General features: G+C 35.8%; 1 protein-coding gene across 1 annotated transcript in view; it reads left to right on the plus strand.

The window, feature by feature from the left end:
* LOC136033798 (zinc metalloproteinase nas-7-like) overlaps window positions 1–18,359 on the plus strand; it is a 45,028-nt gene that overhangs the window by 19,542 nt on the left and 7,127 nt on the right. The window contains exons 4-6 of the mRNA XM_065714711.1: window positions 1,650–1,783; window positions 11,057–11,225; window positions 13,363–13,496. Of these exons, the coding sequence (XP_065570783.1) occupies window positions 1,650–1,783; window positions 11,057–11,225; window positions 13,363–13,496 (437 nt within the window). The remainder of the gene's footprint in view (window positions 1–1,649; window positions 1,784–11,056; window positions 11,226–13,362; window positions 13,497–18,359) is intronic.

Raw genomic sequence — 18,359 nt, forward strand, 5'->3', positions numbered from 1 at the left:
AAAGGTTCAAGGTTTCAATCCTGTTTTCTAGGGCTTTAATGGGAGAAATGTGGAGACGGTATGAACACATCCGAAGAAAACTCCAGGAATAATGTCTGTATCCTTCCAAATAACAAATACTATGTGTAGACAATGGAAAAATTTCACAGCTTACAGCCATTCCCCCAAGGGGTTCTGGGGGGTCATGTCGCCCCTAGGTATAGGTATTGGACGTTTAAACTATGCTGATCAAACTGGCTATCTAAAAAAATGAAACCATTTTTTTAGAGTAAAAAGGGCGTGGTAGGAGGGCTAGTTGCCCTCCATTCTTTTTGGTCAATTAAAAAGGGGCTAGAGCTTTTAATTTACGTCCGAGTGAGCCCTTTTTCGATCTTGTAGGAACTTTTGTTTGATACGATCATCCGTGGAAAAAATGAAAAAGAAAACAAGCAAAAAGAGAGATAAAATAAACATGCATCCGTGATTATTCTTCCGGCAAAAAATGCAAAATTCCACTAAATCGATACTACGGTTTTCATTAAGTTTCCTTGAATTTTTGGGCGTTTTTTTCTGCATATTGAAAAACCAGGCAAATTTTCTCAGGCTCGTAGCTTTTGATGGGTAACACTAAACTTAATGATAATTATATATTTGGAACTATCATAAAAATTCGCTTCTATCGATATATTTATTGTTTTCAAGACTCCGTTTATAGAGTTTTGGTTACTATTGGGCCCAGTCGCTTCTTACAATTCATTACCACGAACTATTTGATTCCTACTGAATCTATATAAAAGTATAACATTTACTCTACCCTTTGAGGAGGATCTGTCAATTAGGGATTGAAAGTTTAAGTGTCCTTTTCAAGAGTCAAAAGTGATTGTAGGGCAACCAGTCCCCCTTGTCCTTTTTGCTAACCACCCGCCCCCCAAAACCAACAATGACATCTGATTATAATTTTAAGATAGTTCTTTGTTTAAAACTGTTACAACTTTCTGTAAATATTTCTGTGAGGATGCCAAGACCATTTCCAGGCTAGGTCCAAAAAAGAGGCGAATTGTTTAGGCTTCTTTGCTCAGGCAGCGTATTGCGCTGCCAACGATATCATTATATGCACTTTTACCTGATCACTATATAACCCTAGTATATATCCTAGTATGTAACAGAGTATATAACCCAAGTATCTTGTATTTATCTGACCAGTTTTTGATTTACAATAACATTGGCCATGTTACTATCATGTGAAAACTTATGGGCAATTTTATGACCAAATATCAGATTGATTGCGCAGAATTGGGATTCTAAAAGAATTTTTTCTTATAAGAAGTAGGATCATTTTCGGATTTTGAAGACACTTGAGATGTCAGTAGGATGTGATGATTGCTCTTTAATTTGATCTTTCGTAAAATAAAAAAATAGATTCACTGGATAATACACAGTGAAAAGCTATGATTTGTAGGAAAAATCACCATAGGGAAGTTGCAAGCGTTCAGTTAAAGGAAGGAGAGCTGTTGGAGCTCAGTTTCTAAGAATTACATTTTTGGCACAATCAGAAATTTGAGGCGAAGTTTCAATCACCGAAAAAATAAGCACTCTTCCATCGATAATATTTATGAATAGAAAAAGACGGACGGGAAAGACGAATAGAAGATAAAATCTTTTTTTTTCAGGTTCTGAACAGCTAGCTGTAATTGAAGCATCATTCGATGAATACCACGCCAAAACATGCGTCAAATTTATACCTCGATCAAATGAGACCGACTATATTGATATCGAGAGTGAAGAGACAGGATGCTGGTCGTATGTCAGTATTATTTCATAACGGTTTAAAGTTTTAATATATATGCTTGTCAGAATAGGAGTAGGATGGTTTTGTTCATTTTTTCTTCTCTAGTTGTTTCAAAAATTTAGATTATTCATAGTGCAGTAAAATTTGAGTAACTACACATTAAGTGAACTTATTTATAAACGCTTTTTATGTTTTAAAAACCTTCAAATTTTACCAAAAGCAAACTCAAAATACAATAATACCAAAGGTTGGGCTTTAGTAGTTCTGGTCGCTTATTTTAATTCATGGTATGAAGTTTTTGTAGTGAATCGTGTATGATGTTTACAATTTGACAGTCTTTTTTAATGAGCAAGTGAGGCAACCTTCTTGAATTTTATAGTTTAATAGCTGACCAGGCATTTAATATAGCTTATGATGAAGGATTTCATGTAGCAAACTTATGTTGAAATTTCAAGGTTTATTCTCAGCACATTTGTTTTAAAGTGAAAGATTTCACTTCAGCAATTTTTTGGGTAAGTTTCAATTTTTGCAAATCAACTAAAGAGGTCAACTAAAGCAACTTGAGCTAGTTTCCAGAGATCTCAATTGTTGGAACAGCTCAATAAGAAAACATATATTTGCTTACTTGAGCTTTACAGATATATGAAAAGTGATACCAATACACCAATACTGATACTCCATAGTAATGGGGGCCCAATTAATTTAACAAGCCAGATGGGGAGCGAACCATTAGAGCTACTAGTCCCTCAAGACGCTGTTACGCACACTTGGGTCTGATGCAATACTATAACGCGTGCGTATAGTAAACCTACTAATAGTGGTTTCCTTGTTACGTCATAGGGAATGTTTTTTAAACGATGCTGGTGTTAATTACCTAATAGTTTCTTTTTAAAAAACCTACGAAGGCCAGGGCCTCATTACTTCAGAATTTCCCTGGTTGTTATGTAATTGAGAGTCTTTTAAAAACGTTTATGGGCTTCTTTATCCCAGGATTTCTTTGAATGTTCCTTTTGAAAACCAACGAGGGCCAGGGCTTCCTTACTTCAAGATTACAGTGGTTGCTACATAAAAGAGAATATTTTCTAAGAGACGCAGGTATGTGTTACGTTTTTGGAGCTGTAATTTGAGCACACGCAATCTTGCGTCAGTTGCTAGTTGCTTGAATATTGAAAAAGACTTCACTGTGTCAACATCAAGGTTAATATTTTCCAGTAATGGATACTTTTACTCTATTGGATATTGAAGGCTCTAACAACGGTGAAATGAAACTTAGAGTGCCTAATGCTGCAGTGAAAATTATACGGACTTGCCGGCTTACGCTAGAATGAGATGAGATGTTTGCGCGATATGTTACATTATTAGCAAACTCAAGTTGGAAGAACAATCGTGATTTGCAAAAGAAGTGAATATAATGCATATACAAAGATTACAAGACGGATTATGTGCATTTGGGAAATATATTGAAGACCACGATCTGAATCAATCTGTAAAAAAGAAGTAGGTTTGTTACTAGTGAGATCTATCGTTAGTCTATAATTGGTAGTGAGAATGTCAGGATTAAAGTGACTGGATTTGAGAAACAAAAAATCATGCGGAACCTATTGACTTTGGAAAAATGTTTGATTCTAGATGATGATTTTCTAGAGTTTGCTCTTCAAAGGGAAATATTTTCTTAAAAAATGCTTAATAACATAATGTGAAACGAGTGTCCATCTTTGGACTATTGTATGCAACTTTGACATCGTGGCCCAGATGCATTTACTCAATCTATAGACATATTAATTAAAAAAACAGATGATATTGCGATTTTGCTTTTAACCTCTCCCTAGACAACCATTTTGCAAGGCAACAAGAAATAAGTTCACATTTTAAAATAATCCTGTCTAGACAGGTTTTGTGACGTCATTCCATCTCCTAGAAGACCTTTACTTTCCCCAGTCATTTTCTTTTTGGAAGTGAGACAGTCTACATCGAAATTTTTTTTACACATGTCCATTGTGCTTGTAGGCATTAAGCGGCTGGTCATCCCGTGAGAATTGTACTTTTGGTGATGACTATAATGAAAAGTGTAGATGTAAATTGAATAGAGGAAATAGAGTGCAAATTAAAGACTGTAATTCCTGTCTGAGATTTGTGACTTTCATGCTAGAAGTTTCCTATGCTCCAATTGTCACTATTTTAAATGTGATCAGTCGGAAAATATTTGACCTGGCGCGATTGCAAAAAAACCTAAGCTTGATTTCAGTTTATTTTTAAGAGACTGGTATCATCGTGGTTTTAAATTGTCTTGGGAAGAAGAGCCTGGTCTACGGTTCAATTGCTTGAATAATAAAAGAGTTTTATTTTTACGATATCGCTCTGAAGATGCCAGCTACTATGTTTATAAACCTATAAACTTTAATTTGGCTGTTACAGAAAGCGATTCCTCATAGGAGAATTTCGTCTGCGACATTGCTTCAAATAAGCAATACGAAACACGTGGATTTTATAATATGAATCATTACAGTATTATTGACTTTACGAAGAGATATAATAAAAATTAAGTTACATTTTTTTGTAGAAAATGTGACCCTGGCTTTTGCATGCCAAGATGAATACAAGTTGAATCCCAACGAGCTGCTGCCACTTTTCGTTTCCGATGGTTACCTATGCGTGGAAGAAAAAGTCTAAAGGGCACAGAGTTTTGTATATACAAGTTTTATTAATAAACAAATTTACAAAAACTATAAAGCTTTTCACTCTTAGGGCACTGAAATTTATATTATACTGTCAGGAAAGATTATTTTCAACTAGAAAGTCATTCAATCGAGGATTGTCACCATAAATTAATTTGAAAATGTACATTTTCAGAGAGCAGTTGTTGCGGATAATATTGCTCACAGCCACCGTTTTCGCACTCACATCAACATTTACTAAATTGAAAAGATCTATGCATGTGTTGACTGAAGCATGAGAAATTTTATATATTAAATATACCATTTGTAGGAAAAGAAATCCTTGTTCGATCTAACTATTTTTACTTTTGGTTTCTTCTTTGACAAGAGTGATGTTTTACACTTCCGGCCTGAGTTAAAACTGATGAGTGATGATGTTTTTCTCGTCCTGTTTAAACTTTTTCCGCTGTGTGGGGATTTCAAACGCTCACCGAAGGATTGCGTGCCGGACCTGAGATTTTATGAAACGCTTTAATTAAAATACATCCAAAAGCCCCAAATTATGTAGCGTAGAAGACGAAAAATCTGCAAAACCAGTGCAATATATTTTTTACCCAGGGGAAAAAACTTAGTAAACTATTTGCCAAGACTGTAGTAACCTATAATAGTCCATTCCTTGACCAAATTGTTGTGGTCCAAGAGTAGCAACATAGCAAACAGTATCAAGACAAACAAAAGTGCTTTTTCTATTAGCCACCTCACTGAATAGGTCAAAAATGGCATGTAATCACAGCCATACCCTTGGTTATTGCTAGAGGATCACCGAATTCGGTTCTTCATTTTAACTGTTTGAGCTCCAAATACAAAGTACTGACTGAAATATATTGAAGCTACTTTATATTGTAGTGATGAATGTGTTCATGAGTGGTTTTTCGTTCAAGAACATGCAGGAGGAGGACATTGGTATTACCGACTCTCGAGGTATTGACAAAGGATGTGCAAAGAAATATTTAATTGTCGGAAGAGAAGCCGGATGCAAAGTCTACAAAAATAATAACTTCCATACCATTGACGCTTCCAGCACTCCTACGTTCGATTATATTCCGTTTAAAACCAAGAACATGTATAAGATTATTGTTGAGAGGAATCATTTCATTCTTGATGGGAGAGCTTGAGTGAATTCTCCTCTGTTCCATTGAATAGTTGAATAGAAGGCACCATTTTTACTAGCAGTTATAGCTCTATTGGTGGCATGACACAAATCGGTCTTGCTACCATATTCCTTGTATTTTAAGGTCTGATGCGGGTTTATATCAGAGCTAAGTGATTTTATTCATTCCTCTTCTTCGCCATATACTGTCCAATCGCTTGGTGTTACATTTTCAGCACATGTAACATACTTTCTCTGGATATCATAAGTATTTTTGGTACACAATTAACAAAAGCAACTTCATATTTTCCCTCAAATTTGATGGCTGGGAAGGTTTTTGTCCAAAAATAGCTTGTTTTATTCAAATCATTGTAGAGGGGGTCAGGGATATTGGACATGAATATCACATAAAAATCATTAGACGTTGTGAACATCTTCAGCGGCAATCCAAGAATCAAAATCAAAATTGTATTATAGCCAGCAAACTAACAACTGTCCCTATGAGTATGAGCCTTTAATATATTTTCAATTTGATACATTCCAGTTGTTTTAAATTTTTGTAATTCATAATCATATAAACCATCAGGAATCTCGCCATCTCTTATACCACGTAGATGATATGTTATAGGTTTAGCGGCTAAGACTTTTGACACTTTAAAAGCACAATTAATTCCCCTTTTCAAAAATATCACTTGTTTGATTGATTCTTAAATCATCACCAACATTAAATTTTCTCTTCATAACCTTTTTCATTGGAATATCAATGAAGAAAAATATGAATTGTATTGTTACTCTGATGAGCTTCAAGAGGACTATCATTGGATAAGGATTGATGAGGGTGTTGATTGTAAATCAACATGATTTTACCTAAATCATGAATAAAAGCAGCATTGATTTTCAACTTACAATATCATGAAATTAAAACTCAAATTGTTCTTGCCAAAATTTAGGCTAATGTCACCTTTATAGAGCTATGGCTATGATAGAGTGTTGTAGTATATTTCAATAAAACATTTTTTTACATATTCATTAACAAATTCACTACCTTGATCCGTTTGAATATATCCATAAGAATCTTGTTCAGAGATAGATTCAAACGTTCTAGCAACTTCATTGCCTCTCTTTGAACGCAATAGAACGGCATATGTATAGCAACTAAAAACACTGATTGCAAGTAAAATATATTTTTACGGTCTACTATGATGTTTTTGAATCTCGTGTAGAGTCATAAGATCTGCTTGTAACATGTGCAAGAAGAAAAGGGCTTTAGTTTTTTGATACTGATTACCGTGGACTCTATGATTTCGATGAAGAGTGTAGCTGGGTCTATTCTGTAAATACTTTCTCGCCAACTTCCTTTCAACTCCAGAGACTTTCGAACGTGTGGTGGGAGAGTATTCATAACTCATAAACTCTTTTCAAAACTTGAGCCATTTGAACGTAAACGTGATGTGAAGCGTCCACTACCCTTTTGCATACTAAATTCAGTGGAAAGACCCTTTCGTTTAATACCTTTTAAATCATCACGCCTAATTGGCGTGCTATCCGAAAACGATATTTCTTTTGATGTTTCCCCAAATTCCCTTAACCGTTTTAAAACATTTTTATTCTCGAAAAGACTGTTTGGAAAATTTGACAACTTTAGAAGTTTATGCAAATGACTTTCAACGACTCAATTCTTGTACGATTTGTACTCAAATCTGATACCAAATCAATGAAATTATAACTCTTGCCGTGTATTATAACTTCATTCTTTATGTCATCAGTTTGTCCGTGTTCATTTTAAGCGAGATAAGTCAAGAATCTTACACTTTGCTCACTATACGGTTGAGGTATTAAGTCTGCAACACCTGATGAAACTTTAGATAATTTTTCTTCTTCTTTTGGCACTTTCAAAGTTTCAGAAGTTTCAGAAGTTGGAGGCTGACCAATCAAATTTACTTTGAGTGGTTTTTCCCGGTAGGGCTTATGCCTATCTACAAGTCGAAGTGCTTTTTGAAACAAAATTAATTTTTCATCATTGACAATTATTTCATTGTCAATAAATTTATCAAGATTATCTTCAATATGCTCTATTGGTAAAAGTGCAAGTTCAATTGGTGTCAGTTTGTAAGGTTTAGCCCTTTCTAGAGAATAGTGTTTACAAGCTCCGCGATTATCGACACTAACGATGAAAAGAAACTACCGTCCTCTTGAACAAGCCGTTTTCTTATGAAATCCTTTCCTTTCTTTTTGCAAGCAAGGGTAAGTACAAGTGAATGGTGTTGCTTTGTCTGTTGCCTAATTCCTTCTGGCAGTTGAACCTTGTCTTCGGTTAAATTTAAACAAAACTCAGATAGGAGATTAATGAATTCATTGTAAATGCCGTGTCTGAGAATAGCTTTCCTAGGCCGTGTTATTGCATTACCTAAGACGGAAAATAAATCTCCGTTTTCATGTAGTGTCTTCAATGTTATGATGACGACTAATGCCTTTTTTATTATTCACGGTTAGATATATAGTAATTTTATTATCAAAAATATCCTTGACTGCTCGATACTCCTCGGGTGTGTTTTGATTCAGATCCAATAGAATGTATCCATAAGGTTTATAGTGGCCTAATTGTATACGAGAATAAAAATCTTGGTTCACCAGGATGTATCTGCCTGTTTAGAGTTATAAGAGAACTTGAATCAAGAACAACCCTATGGATGATGTAGTAACTACGATTCAGAGCAAGCGTCCTCATACGATTATTCTGATGATAGAGATTGTGGAGAACAAGAGTGATGAAAATTTTTGAATGATGAGATCATACCTTGAATAACAATGACATCTGCGGAGACCATTCTTCAATTGATTCAGCTAAATCATCAATAATTAACTACAAGTTTGGCTCAATAATATTAAACACGTCAATTCGTCGGATGAATTTTATGTATGTGTCATAGGACTCTTGCCACACACTATAGAAATACTAGATATTTTATGGAGTAATACTACATTATATATTATATAGCAATACTACATTGTTCTTAGTATTTTTTAAGAACATTTATCATGATTTTGAATTATTTTCGTTAAGAGTGTTGTTTTGCCAGCAATGATGGTGGACAAAGAAATGATCTGAATGGTGTTTGAAATTGATAGATCCTCCTCCAATGTCAAAATACAACTAACCAAGCCTAATCTCAATCGGTTGAATACATACTCAAAAAAATAAAATACATGGTTTCTTTAATACATAAATTAATGCACTACAAAACATTATTACATAGGCACTTGAATAAATTTACTCGGACGTTAAGAAACACTAGGGAATTTAAAATGTACTTAAAGAAGGCTCCTATTGGGAGGGTTGAACGCTGCTGGATCCCCCGAAGGACGCGGTGGCCAGGACTCTACCCGGAAGACGCCGCTAGTACTTTTTGAACAATGATTCCGCTTTGCTTAAAAAGATAAAATACATAAAGACATGTGAAAATACTACTTATGAAAACACTAGAAAACGACTAGAAAAAACATATAAAACAAACGCTAGAAAACGACTAGAAAACACACATTGCTGAGCTGGAGACTGATTGTAGACTGTGTGATGGAGACTGTACATTGTAAATATATTTATAATCTGAAGGTGGTAAAAGACCAGTTCTATTTTATAATTTTTGAATTTATCGACCTAATATCAAAGAAACCATGGGGCCAGTTCATTACATTCTATAAGAATATCAGTGCTCCAGGAAAAAATCCTAATTCTTTTCCCGGATATAATTATTCTTTTTAGAAACACTAGGGAATTTAAAATGCACTTAAAGAAGGCTCCTATTGGGAGGGTTGAACGCTGCTGGATCCCCCGAAGGACGCGGTGGCTAGGACTCTACCTGGAAGACGCCGCTAGTACTTTTTGAACTATGATTCCTCTTTGCTTAAAAGAATAAAATACATAAAGACATGTGAAAATACTACTTATGAAAACACTAGAAAACGACTAGAAAAAACATATAAAACAAACGCTAGAAAACGACTAGAAAACACACATTGCTGAGCTGGAGACTGATTGTAGACTGTGTGATGGAGACTGTACATTGTAAATATATTTATAATCTGAAGGTGGTAAAAGACCAGTTCTATTTTATAATTTTTGAATTTATCGACCTAATATCAAAGAAACCATGGGGCCAGTTCATTACATTCTATAAGAATATCAGTGCTCCAGGAAAAAAGATCCTAATTCTTTTCCCGGATATAATTATTCTTTTTATTACAAATGTGCAAAAAGAAAAAGAAAATCATAAAGAGAACCGAAGTTATTTTTATTTTTTATTTTTTTTTGCCAGAAAGGTGCCATATATTTCCTAGATGCCCACGTTAAAGGTTAGAAGAACTCCGTACTTTAGCAATGAGGAAATTTGCTTGATATGCAAGCTACGTATGGTAATGATCAGATGTTCGAGGGCGCCAAATGTGGAACCGCTCTCGACAATGAGCAGTAAATAAAAAACCTCATCATAGCAGCCAAAACTCTAAAAAACAAAACGAAGAACTAATATACGCATCACCTATATGAAATTTTGATGCTGATTCCAAGTTTATAAAATTTGCAACTTTTGGGCAAGAAAAATTCGCTTTCGTAAGAAAATGTGCATTCACGTAAAAGCATGAAACCATCCCTAAAAGTGGCACAGTCATGATGATTATCAAGCCATCAACAATTGATCCTCGTCCACCATCAAACTTGTACATTAAAACGTGCTACTCGTCTCTCGAATCAAGACTTTTTACATTGTATACTAAACACTTACTTTTAACTATCTGGTCTTCATTAATTGACTAAAGGTAGTGAACTGCAGCTATTTATAATAACCAATTTTTAAATATAAATTAATAAATATAAATGTTGAAAAACTAGTTTTGCTTAGAGATTGATTGTTATTTTAGGTTCAAAAGCACAGACAGGTTAAAAAATGTAATACTTCGTGTTTTTTTTTTTTTTTTTATAGATACTGACGTTTAAGACTCGTTCTAGCGTTCTCAGACACTGAGAAATTTTGTTATAATTCTCATCGAGATCAAATCTTTTTTTAAGGAGCGTTTCCACACTGATTGTGAAATTACACAGATTTGCTTGTACTAATGGCTTTTGATTTGGAAACTCAAATTAAGGAATTTTACATATTTGAATTCAATATAAAAAGAGGCTCTCTACTTACTTTCAATTACAATGCATGGTTTGACAGTTTCTCAACTTTTATTTTTAGGGTTCAATCGCTATTAATAAGATCATTTTTTAATTAGTGATTATCACGGACGGTTTGAAATTTGGTACCCCCAAATATCAAATAAGTGTAAAAAATGCCAGGTGATTTGTACGCTTGCAGATCGGCTATATTAGTCCTACAAATTTAGCTGGAGTCAAACATTACCTTAGAATTCACTCTTGAGTCAGAATTCAGAATCATGATGATTTTTATAGTTGTGCTCAGAATCTAGAATTTTTATTTGTAGCTTGGTCGAATTGGAAATCGACAAGAGCTGAACTTGCAAAAATCAGGCTGTGTCCAATACAAGGGCACTCCAGTCCATGAGCTTATGCATGCCATCGGATTCCATCATGAGCACGCCCGATGGGACAGGGATGAATATGTTAGAATTTTGGAAGAAAACACAGATCCAGGTATATCTTGTACTTACTCACTTAAAGAGAAACCCAGGTTTTGCCATTCCTTCAGTAGTTTGCAGCCTACTCCACCCCAACATTAGACATACCTTCAAAGTACTCCCAAGTGTTTAAGGGTAGCTCTTGATTGAATTTGCCAGAATCATTTATTAGTCTTCATGAAACAAAAATGAAAGTTTTTATTGGAATGCCTAATTTAGTTATTATTAAGTAATTCCGAGCAAGGACCGTATCAAAAATAGCTAGAACCCCTAAGTGTATAATTTATCACATTATTTGCTTCCATTTTATCTGTCTGTACAGCTGCATGAGCGGGAGAGGGCGGGCAAACTCTAGCTTCGTCTCTTTTGATATCTGAAGACCTTTGTGACTTTTCCAAAATTGTTTGCGTGCTTCGTACATTTCGAAAATCATGGAAACTTTCTTTGTGCGTGTCCTTGTGTAAGCATTATATAATTCAGTACTTGTATTACCTAGAAACTAAAGAACGCAGGTTTCAGTAGAAGAACAAGAAATGTTTTGTTACTACTTAGGCTATTAATGCTTTATAGAATATCTGTTCTTCTGCAACCAAAACATACTCCCTGAAATGAAAAAGTTTTCAGTGATCTTAGTTTGATGCTACTTGATTACATGAGAACTGTTATCAAAGATCTTGTTTTGAACGCAAAAAAATACAAGAAAACTATTAAATTTCATATCATAGCTAGTTTATTCTAATAGGCTAATTGTCATATAGGCCTTCTCTTCATTTTGCTAGTGGTTACTATTATTGACTTTAAAAAGAGATATAATAAAAATGAAGCTGCATTGTATTGTAGAAAATATAACCCTGACTTTGCATGCCGAAATGAGTACAAGCTGAATCATGACGAGCTACAACCAGTGACTATTGTCGATGGTTACCTATACGTAAAAGACAAAATCTAAAAAAATGAAGACTTTTATCGTAAATATTTTTTAACAAACAAATCCACAAACACTTTTAAAGCACTTTACTCCTAGGACAATGAAATCTATATAATACAGGTTGGAAAGGGTATTTTCAACTATAAAGTCGTTCAAACTTCGATTGTCTACATAGATACTGAGAAATTCACAGTAAGTATAGCCACGACATACCCTCCCCTTATTGATCTCTTTACAAATAAGTGCTGATCCGTGTTGGTGATCAACTCTATTTCTATTGATTTTAAGAATTAAATCCATCGCAAGACTAGGAGTTGAAAAATAGTTCTAATGAAAAATGACAAATGACTTATGAATTTACCCCTATCTAATTGAGTAACGGTAAGGTAAACTTCTAGTGCAAGCGATAACTAAGCTTTAACCCATATAATGGATAATAATTAACTTGGGGTTAAACACATCTGCCATAGTAGGCTTCGATTAGCGAAAAACGCTTTGAAATAGATGGCAATTTTATATTAAATCTATTTTACATTGAGGCGATAAGGTTATTATAACACCAATAGAGTTATGAAAAAGCGAGGTCTGTGTGTAAACACAAAATACAAAACAAAACCTATGTTATCAAGTAAATATCGGTGTAAGATCAATTTGATCCATTTGGAATAAGTTCTCATTTGGTTATCGGGGCCCGAGAGTTTTTCCTACACCCTTAGGTTTTTAAACAATTACTTTTACATAACAACCAAAGGAAAAACAATATCCAGGATACGTAACCAACAGGTAAACATAACAATGTCTTGAGGTGAAATATATTGACTGGCGGGCCCTGAAGGTTTTTCCTACTTAACCCCTTAGGTTTTTAAACAATTCACATAATTATGTCTTGAGGGTAAATTATCTTGACTGGCGGGCCTTGACGGCTTTTCTTACACCCTTAGGTTTATTAACATCTTGAAGAAAATGTTTGCGTAAGTAGACGATTAGGTATCAAGCAACTCCTATAGTATCACGTAACACCTTCTGGTTGCTTGGGACTCAGAACTGATTGCTATTTCTGTCGGATCTATTTACACTTCACTACTTATTTGGTTTAACATTGATAAGAAAGGAAAAAGTATGCACTTGGGAGGAAGGCAGTGAAAATTCCTCCTCAGTACTCATTCTAGAATCTTGCTGGCCCTTGATTACCTGGAAATGCTAAAATTAAATGTTTATCTTTTAGATTATGTTCATAACTTTGAAAAATTTAACAAGACATACATTACTGGCTTTGGACTACCTTATGACTGGAGCAGTGTGATGCATTATTCAGAGTATGCCTTCAGTACTACTGGCAAACCGACTATACTTTCAAAGGTAATTATGTCAAAGCTTAATATTTATGCGGTTCTTCACTACTTTATTACTGTTACTACTACTAACAACTCGTTGCAACACCAAGCCACCTGAGATTAACACAGCTGCGTACATTCTTCCTCTATCCCAATATATTCAAAGCTTCCATCTTGACACCCTCTAAAGAAGTAAACCTTTCCCCTAAATCTTTCCTTACGACACCCTCCTACCCTGTTCAAGGACCACCTACTTTTCGCTTGGCCCTAGAGGGTTGGTCGAAAAGGTCAATCTTTAACAATAGGTTATCCTTCTTCCGCAAAACGTGTCCATTTCATCCCAACCTTTCTATTATTATAGCCAAACAAAGTGAGATTGAACCACGCTTTTTGTACATCTTACTGTTTGACATACGGTCAGTCAGGTGCCCAAAACATTAAATTGGTGTTTTATTTTTCTGTAAAACATTTATCCAATCCCCCTATCTTCATCTAGGATGTGTTAATAGAGAGGAATGGCTTTTATGAGAATTACTGGAGTGATAGACTAATTACCAAAGGTATGGAAGATGCAGCCAGACTGCATAATGGTAAAATATTCTACTGGCATATTACTAAATTGAGAGCGAATAATTAATCTGGACTTGCCCCAGTTAAAGAAAGGAACCGGACCACAATTAGGGATACAGAAAGGGTTAAAGAGAGATGAGCCTGATATTTTTAGAATGTTCTAAACCGTGATGGAGTTTCAGGAAGAAATATAGAAAAGAAAAAAAAGTTTGTGACATTTCCAACGTGAAGAAAGGTTTATGTTGTTACGAAGAATTAGTGACAGTAGACTTACTAAATAAATTGAAAATAAGAAGGCCCCAGGTGCTGATGGTGTGGTAAGTGATTTTTTTCAGTATGGTGGTTATGAGGTTAGAAATAAGTTACTGAAGATTATGAATATAGTTCGTGAAAGGAAAGCTACCTAGGGGAACCAAGGAACCTACCAAGGGGAAGCACCTAGCGATTTTAGGAAAGCTAATTAAATGTCCATATAAAAAGATGAAAAGAAAGAGTGTAGTAACTGTGGAGGCATTGGCCTGGTTTCCTTAGGAAGCAAATTATTTAGTATGAGGATATGTTTTATACTTAGAGATGATGTACATGAAGTTTTAAAAAAGAATGGTGTGGTTTTACAAAGGGTAGAACAAATCGACCAAATTTTCACTCTTAGATTAATAATCGAGACATGCAAGAGTCAACACGTGCCTTTAGTCCTCGCTTTAATAGATTATGAGCAAGTGTTTGATTCGGCTGATAGAAAAATTTTAGGAAAGTTCCTCGGAAGTAATGTTAACTGCAAATCTAAAAAAAATAAAAAAATAATCATCGCTCAGTTTTCTAAAACCTCCATATGCGTCATATAGAAAATGAAGTTACTTGCTGAGCTTATAATTAAATCAAGAGCTAAGCAGTGTTCTATCTCCGTTTATATGGATCATTTTGATGGACTTTGTCTTAAGAAACACAGCAAAGACAATGGGAAAACACAAAATTAAATGTAGAAAGTAAATCCTAGATACATGATTGACATAACCGGAACGGATCCAATCTCTTTGGGTGAGTTGGAGGGGGGGGTTAATTCTGAAAATAACTAGAAAAGATGAGGTATTTTTAACTTACGAAGGAGTGCTTGGATATTAATTAGTTTTCATATTTAGAAAGACCTCGTGACTCAGATGTCTTATTTTAAATCCCAACCGGATACAGTGTCATTAGGGGAGTTGGGGGGGGGAATCTTAGAAAACGCTTAGAGTGGAGAAATCAGGATGATACTTGGTGGGAAGAATAGACACAAGTCCAAGATACGTGACTGACATAATCAGATCAGATCCGCACTCTTTGGGGGATTTTTTTTTTGGGGGGGGGGTTCCGCTCTCTTTAACCACCCCAGATGATCTAATCGGGAAAAACGACTTTAGCAAGTCAATTTGTGCAGGCCTCTGACCGCCTGCCGATTTTTATCGTCCTAGCACGTCCAGAAGCAACTGGACTCGTTAAAGCACTGGACCCCCCACCTAACTCCCCCAAAGAGAGGGGATCCAGTCCGGTTACGTAAGTCATGTATCTAAAACATTTGCCTATTCTACCCACCAAAATTCATCCCGATCCATCCACTCTAATCGTTTTCCATGATTTCCTACTAGATCTGGTTGGAATTTAAAATAAGAGCTCTGAGACATGAGTTCCTTCTAAATATCAAATTTCATTAAGATCTGGTCACCCGTTCTTAAGTTAAAAATACCTCTATTTTTCTAATTTTTCCGAATTAATACCCCCCCAACTCCCCCAAAGTGAGCAGATTCATTCCAGTTATGTCAATCAAGTATTTAGGACTTGTGCTTATTCTTCCCACCAAGTTTCATCCCGATCTCTCCACTCTAAGTGCTTTCCAAGATTTCCTGTTTCCCCCTCCTACTCCCCTAATATCACCGGATATGGTCTATATCGACGATAAGAACCCTGAGACACGAAGTCCTTCTAAATATCAAATTTCATTAAAATCCGATCACCCATTCGTAAGTTAAAAATACTTCATTCATTTTTTCCACTCCCTCCCGCTCCCCCCCCCCAGAGGGTCAAATCGGGAAAAAGACTGTTATCAGGTCAATTTGTGCAGGTTCCTGACACGCCTACCAATTTTCATCGCCTTAGCACGTCCAGAAGCATCAAACTCACCAAAGTACTGGAATTCCCCCCAACTCACCCAAATAGAGCGGATCCGTTCCAATTATGTCAATCACGTATCTAGGACTTGTGCTTGTTCTTCCCATCAAGTTTCATCCCGATCTCCCCACTCTAAGCGTTTTCCAAGATTTCCAGTTTCCAAGATTTCTGTTTTCCCCCTCCAACCCCCTGTCCCCGGATCCGATTCAAATTGAAAATGGAGCATCTGGGACATAAGATCTTTCTAATTATTAAGTTTCATTAAGATCTGATCGCCCTTTCGCAATATAAATATTCCTCAATTTTTACATTTTCCAAGATTTCCGGTTTTCCCATCCAAATCCCTCCAGTGTCACTGGATCTGTTCAGAATTTAAAATAAGCGCGATGAAGCACATGATCCTTCTAAATATCAAATTTAATTAATATCTGACCACCCGTTCGTAAGTTACAAATACCTCATTTTTCAGAATTACCTCCCCCCCAACTCCTCCAAAGAGTGCCGATCTGGTCTAATTATGTCAGTCACGTATCTTGGACTTGTGCTTATTCTTCCCACCAAGTTTCATCCTGATCTCTCCACTCTAAGCGTTTTCTAACATTTCCCGTCCCCCCAATTCCGCCCTATGACACTGGATCCGGTCGGAATTTAAAAAAAAATATCTGACTTACGAGGTCCTTCTAAATATAAAAACTCATTAAGATCCAATCACTTCTTCGTAAGTTAAAAATACCTCATTATTTCTAATTCTTCAAAATTACCCCCCCCCCCCCCAACTCACCCGAAGAGAGTGGATCCGTTCCAGTTATGTCAATAATGTATCTAGGATTTCATACCGATCTCTCCACTCTAAGGGTTTTCCAAGATTTCCGGTTTCCAAGATTTATGTTTCTCCCTCTAACCCTCTACGTCCCCGGATCTGATTCGAATTGAAAATGGAGCATCCAAGACATAAGATTCTTCTATATATCAAGTTTCATTTAGATCCGATCACCCATTCGTAAGATACCTCGATTTTCGCGTTTTCCAAGAATTCTGGTTTCCCCCTTCGACTCTCTTCAATGTCACCGGATCTGGTCGAGATGAAAAATGAAAGTTTTAAAGCACAAGATCCTTCTAGATGTCAACATTCATTAAGATCTGATCACCCATTCGTAAGTTACAAATACCTCATTTTTCTAATTTTCTGAATTACCCCCCCCCCCCAACTCCACCAAATAGAGCGGATCAGGTCCAGCTATTTCAGTCACCTATCTTTGACTTGTGCTTATTCTTTTCACCAAGTTTCATCCTGATCTCTTCGCTTTAAGTGTTTTCCAATGACCCCTAATGACACTGGATCTGGCCGGGTTTTAAAATAGGAGATATGAGTTTTGAGCTCCTTCTAAATATGAAATTTCATTAATATACGATCACTCTTTCGTAAGTCAAAAATACCTCATTTTTTCTAAATTTTTAGAATTTCTCTTCCCCCCAGCTCCCCCAAAGAGAGCAGATCCGTTCCGGTTATGTCAATCCCGTATCTAGGACTTATGCTTATCTTCCCCACCAAGTTTCATCCCGATCCCTCCATTCTAAGTGTTTTTAAGATTTTAGGTTCCAACCCCCCAACTTCCCCTTCACCAGATCTGGTCATGATTCAAAATAAGAGCTCTGTGACACGATATCCTTCTAAACATCAAATTTTTATTAAGATCCGATCACTCCTTCGTAAGTTAAAAATACCTCATATTTTAAATTTTCAGAATTAAAACTCCTCCCCCAACTCCCCCAAAGAGAACAGACCCGATCCGGTTATGTCAATCATGTATCTAGGACTTACGATTATTTTTACCACCAAGTTTCATCCCGATCCCTCCATTCTAAGCGCTTTCCAAGATTTTAGGCCCCCCCCAACTCCAATGTCAGGTTCCCAATGTCACCAGATCTGGTCGGGATTTAAAATAAGAGCTCTGAGACACGATATTCTTCCAAAATTCAAATTTCATTAAGATCCGATCAATCCTTCGTAAGTTAAAAATACCTCATTTTTTCTAATTCTTCAGAATTAACCGTCCTCTCCCCAACTCCCCCAAAGAGAGCAGATCTGCTCCGGTTATGTCAATCACGTATCTAGGACTTATGCTTATTTTTCCCTCTAAGTTTCATACCGATCCCTCAACTCTAAGCGTTT

The sequence above is a fragment of the Artemia franciscana genome, chromosome 12 (assembly GCF_032884065.1).
Source record: "Artemia franciscana chromosome 12, ASM3288406v1, whole genome shotgun sequence".
Taxonomy (NCBI): Eukaryota; Metazoa; Arthropoda; class Branchiopoda; order Anostraca; family Artemiidae; genus Artemia; species Artemia franciscana.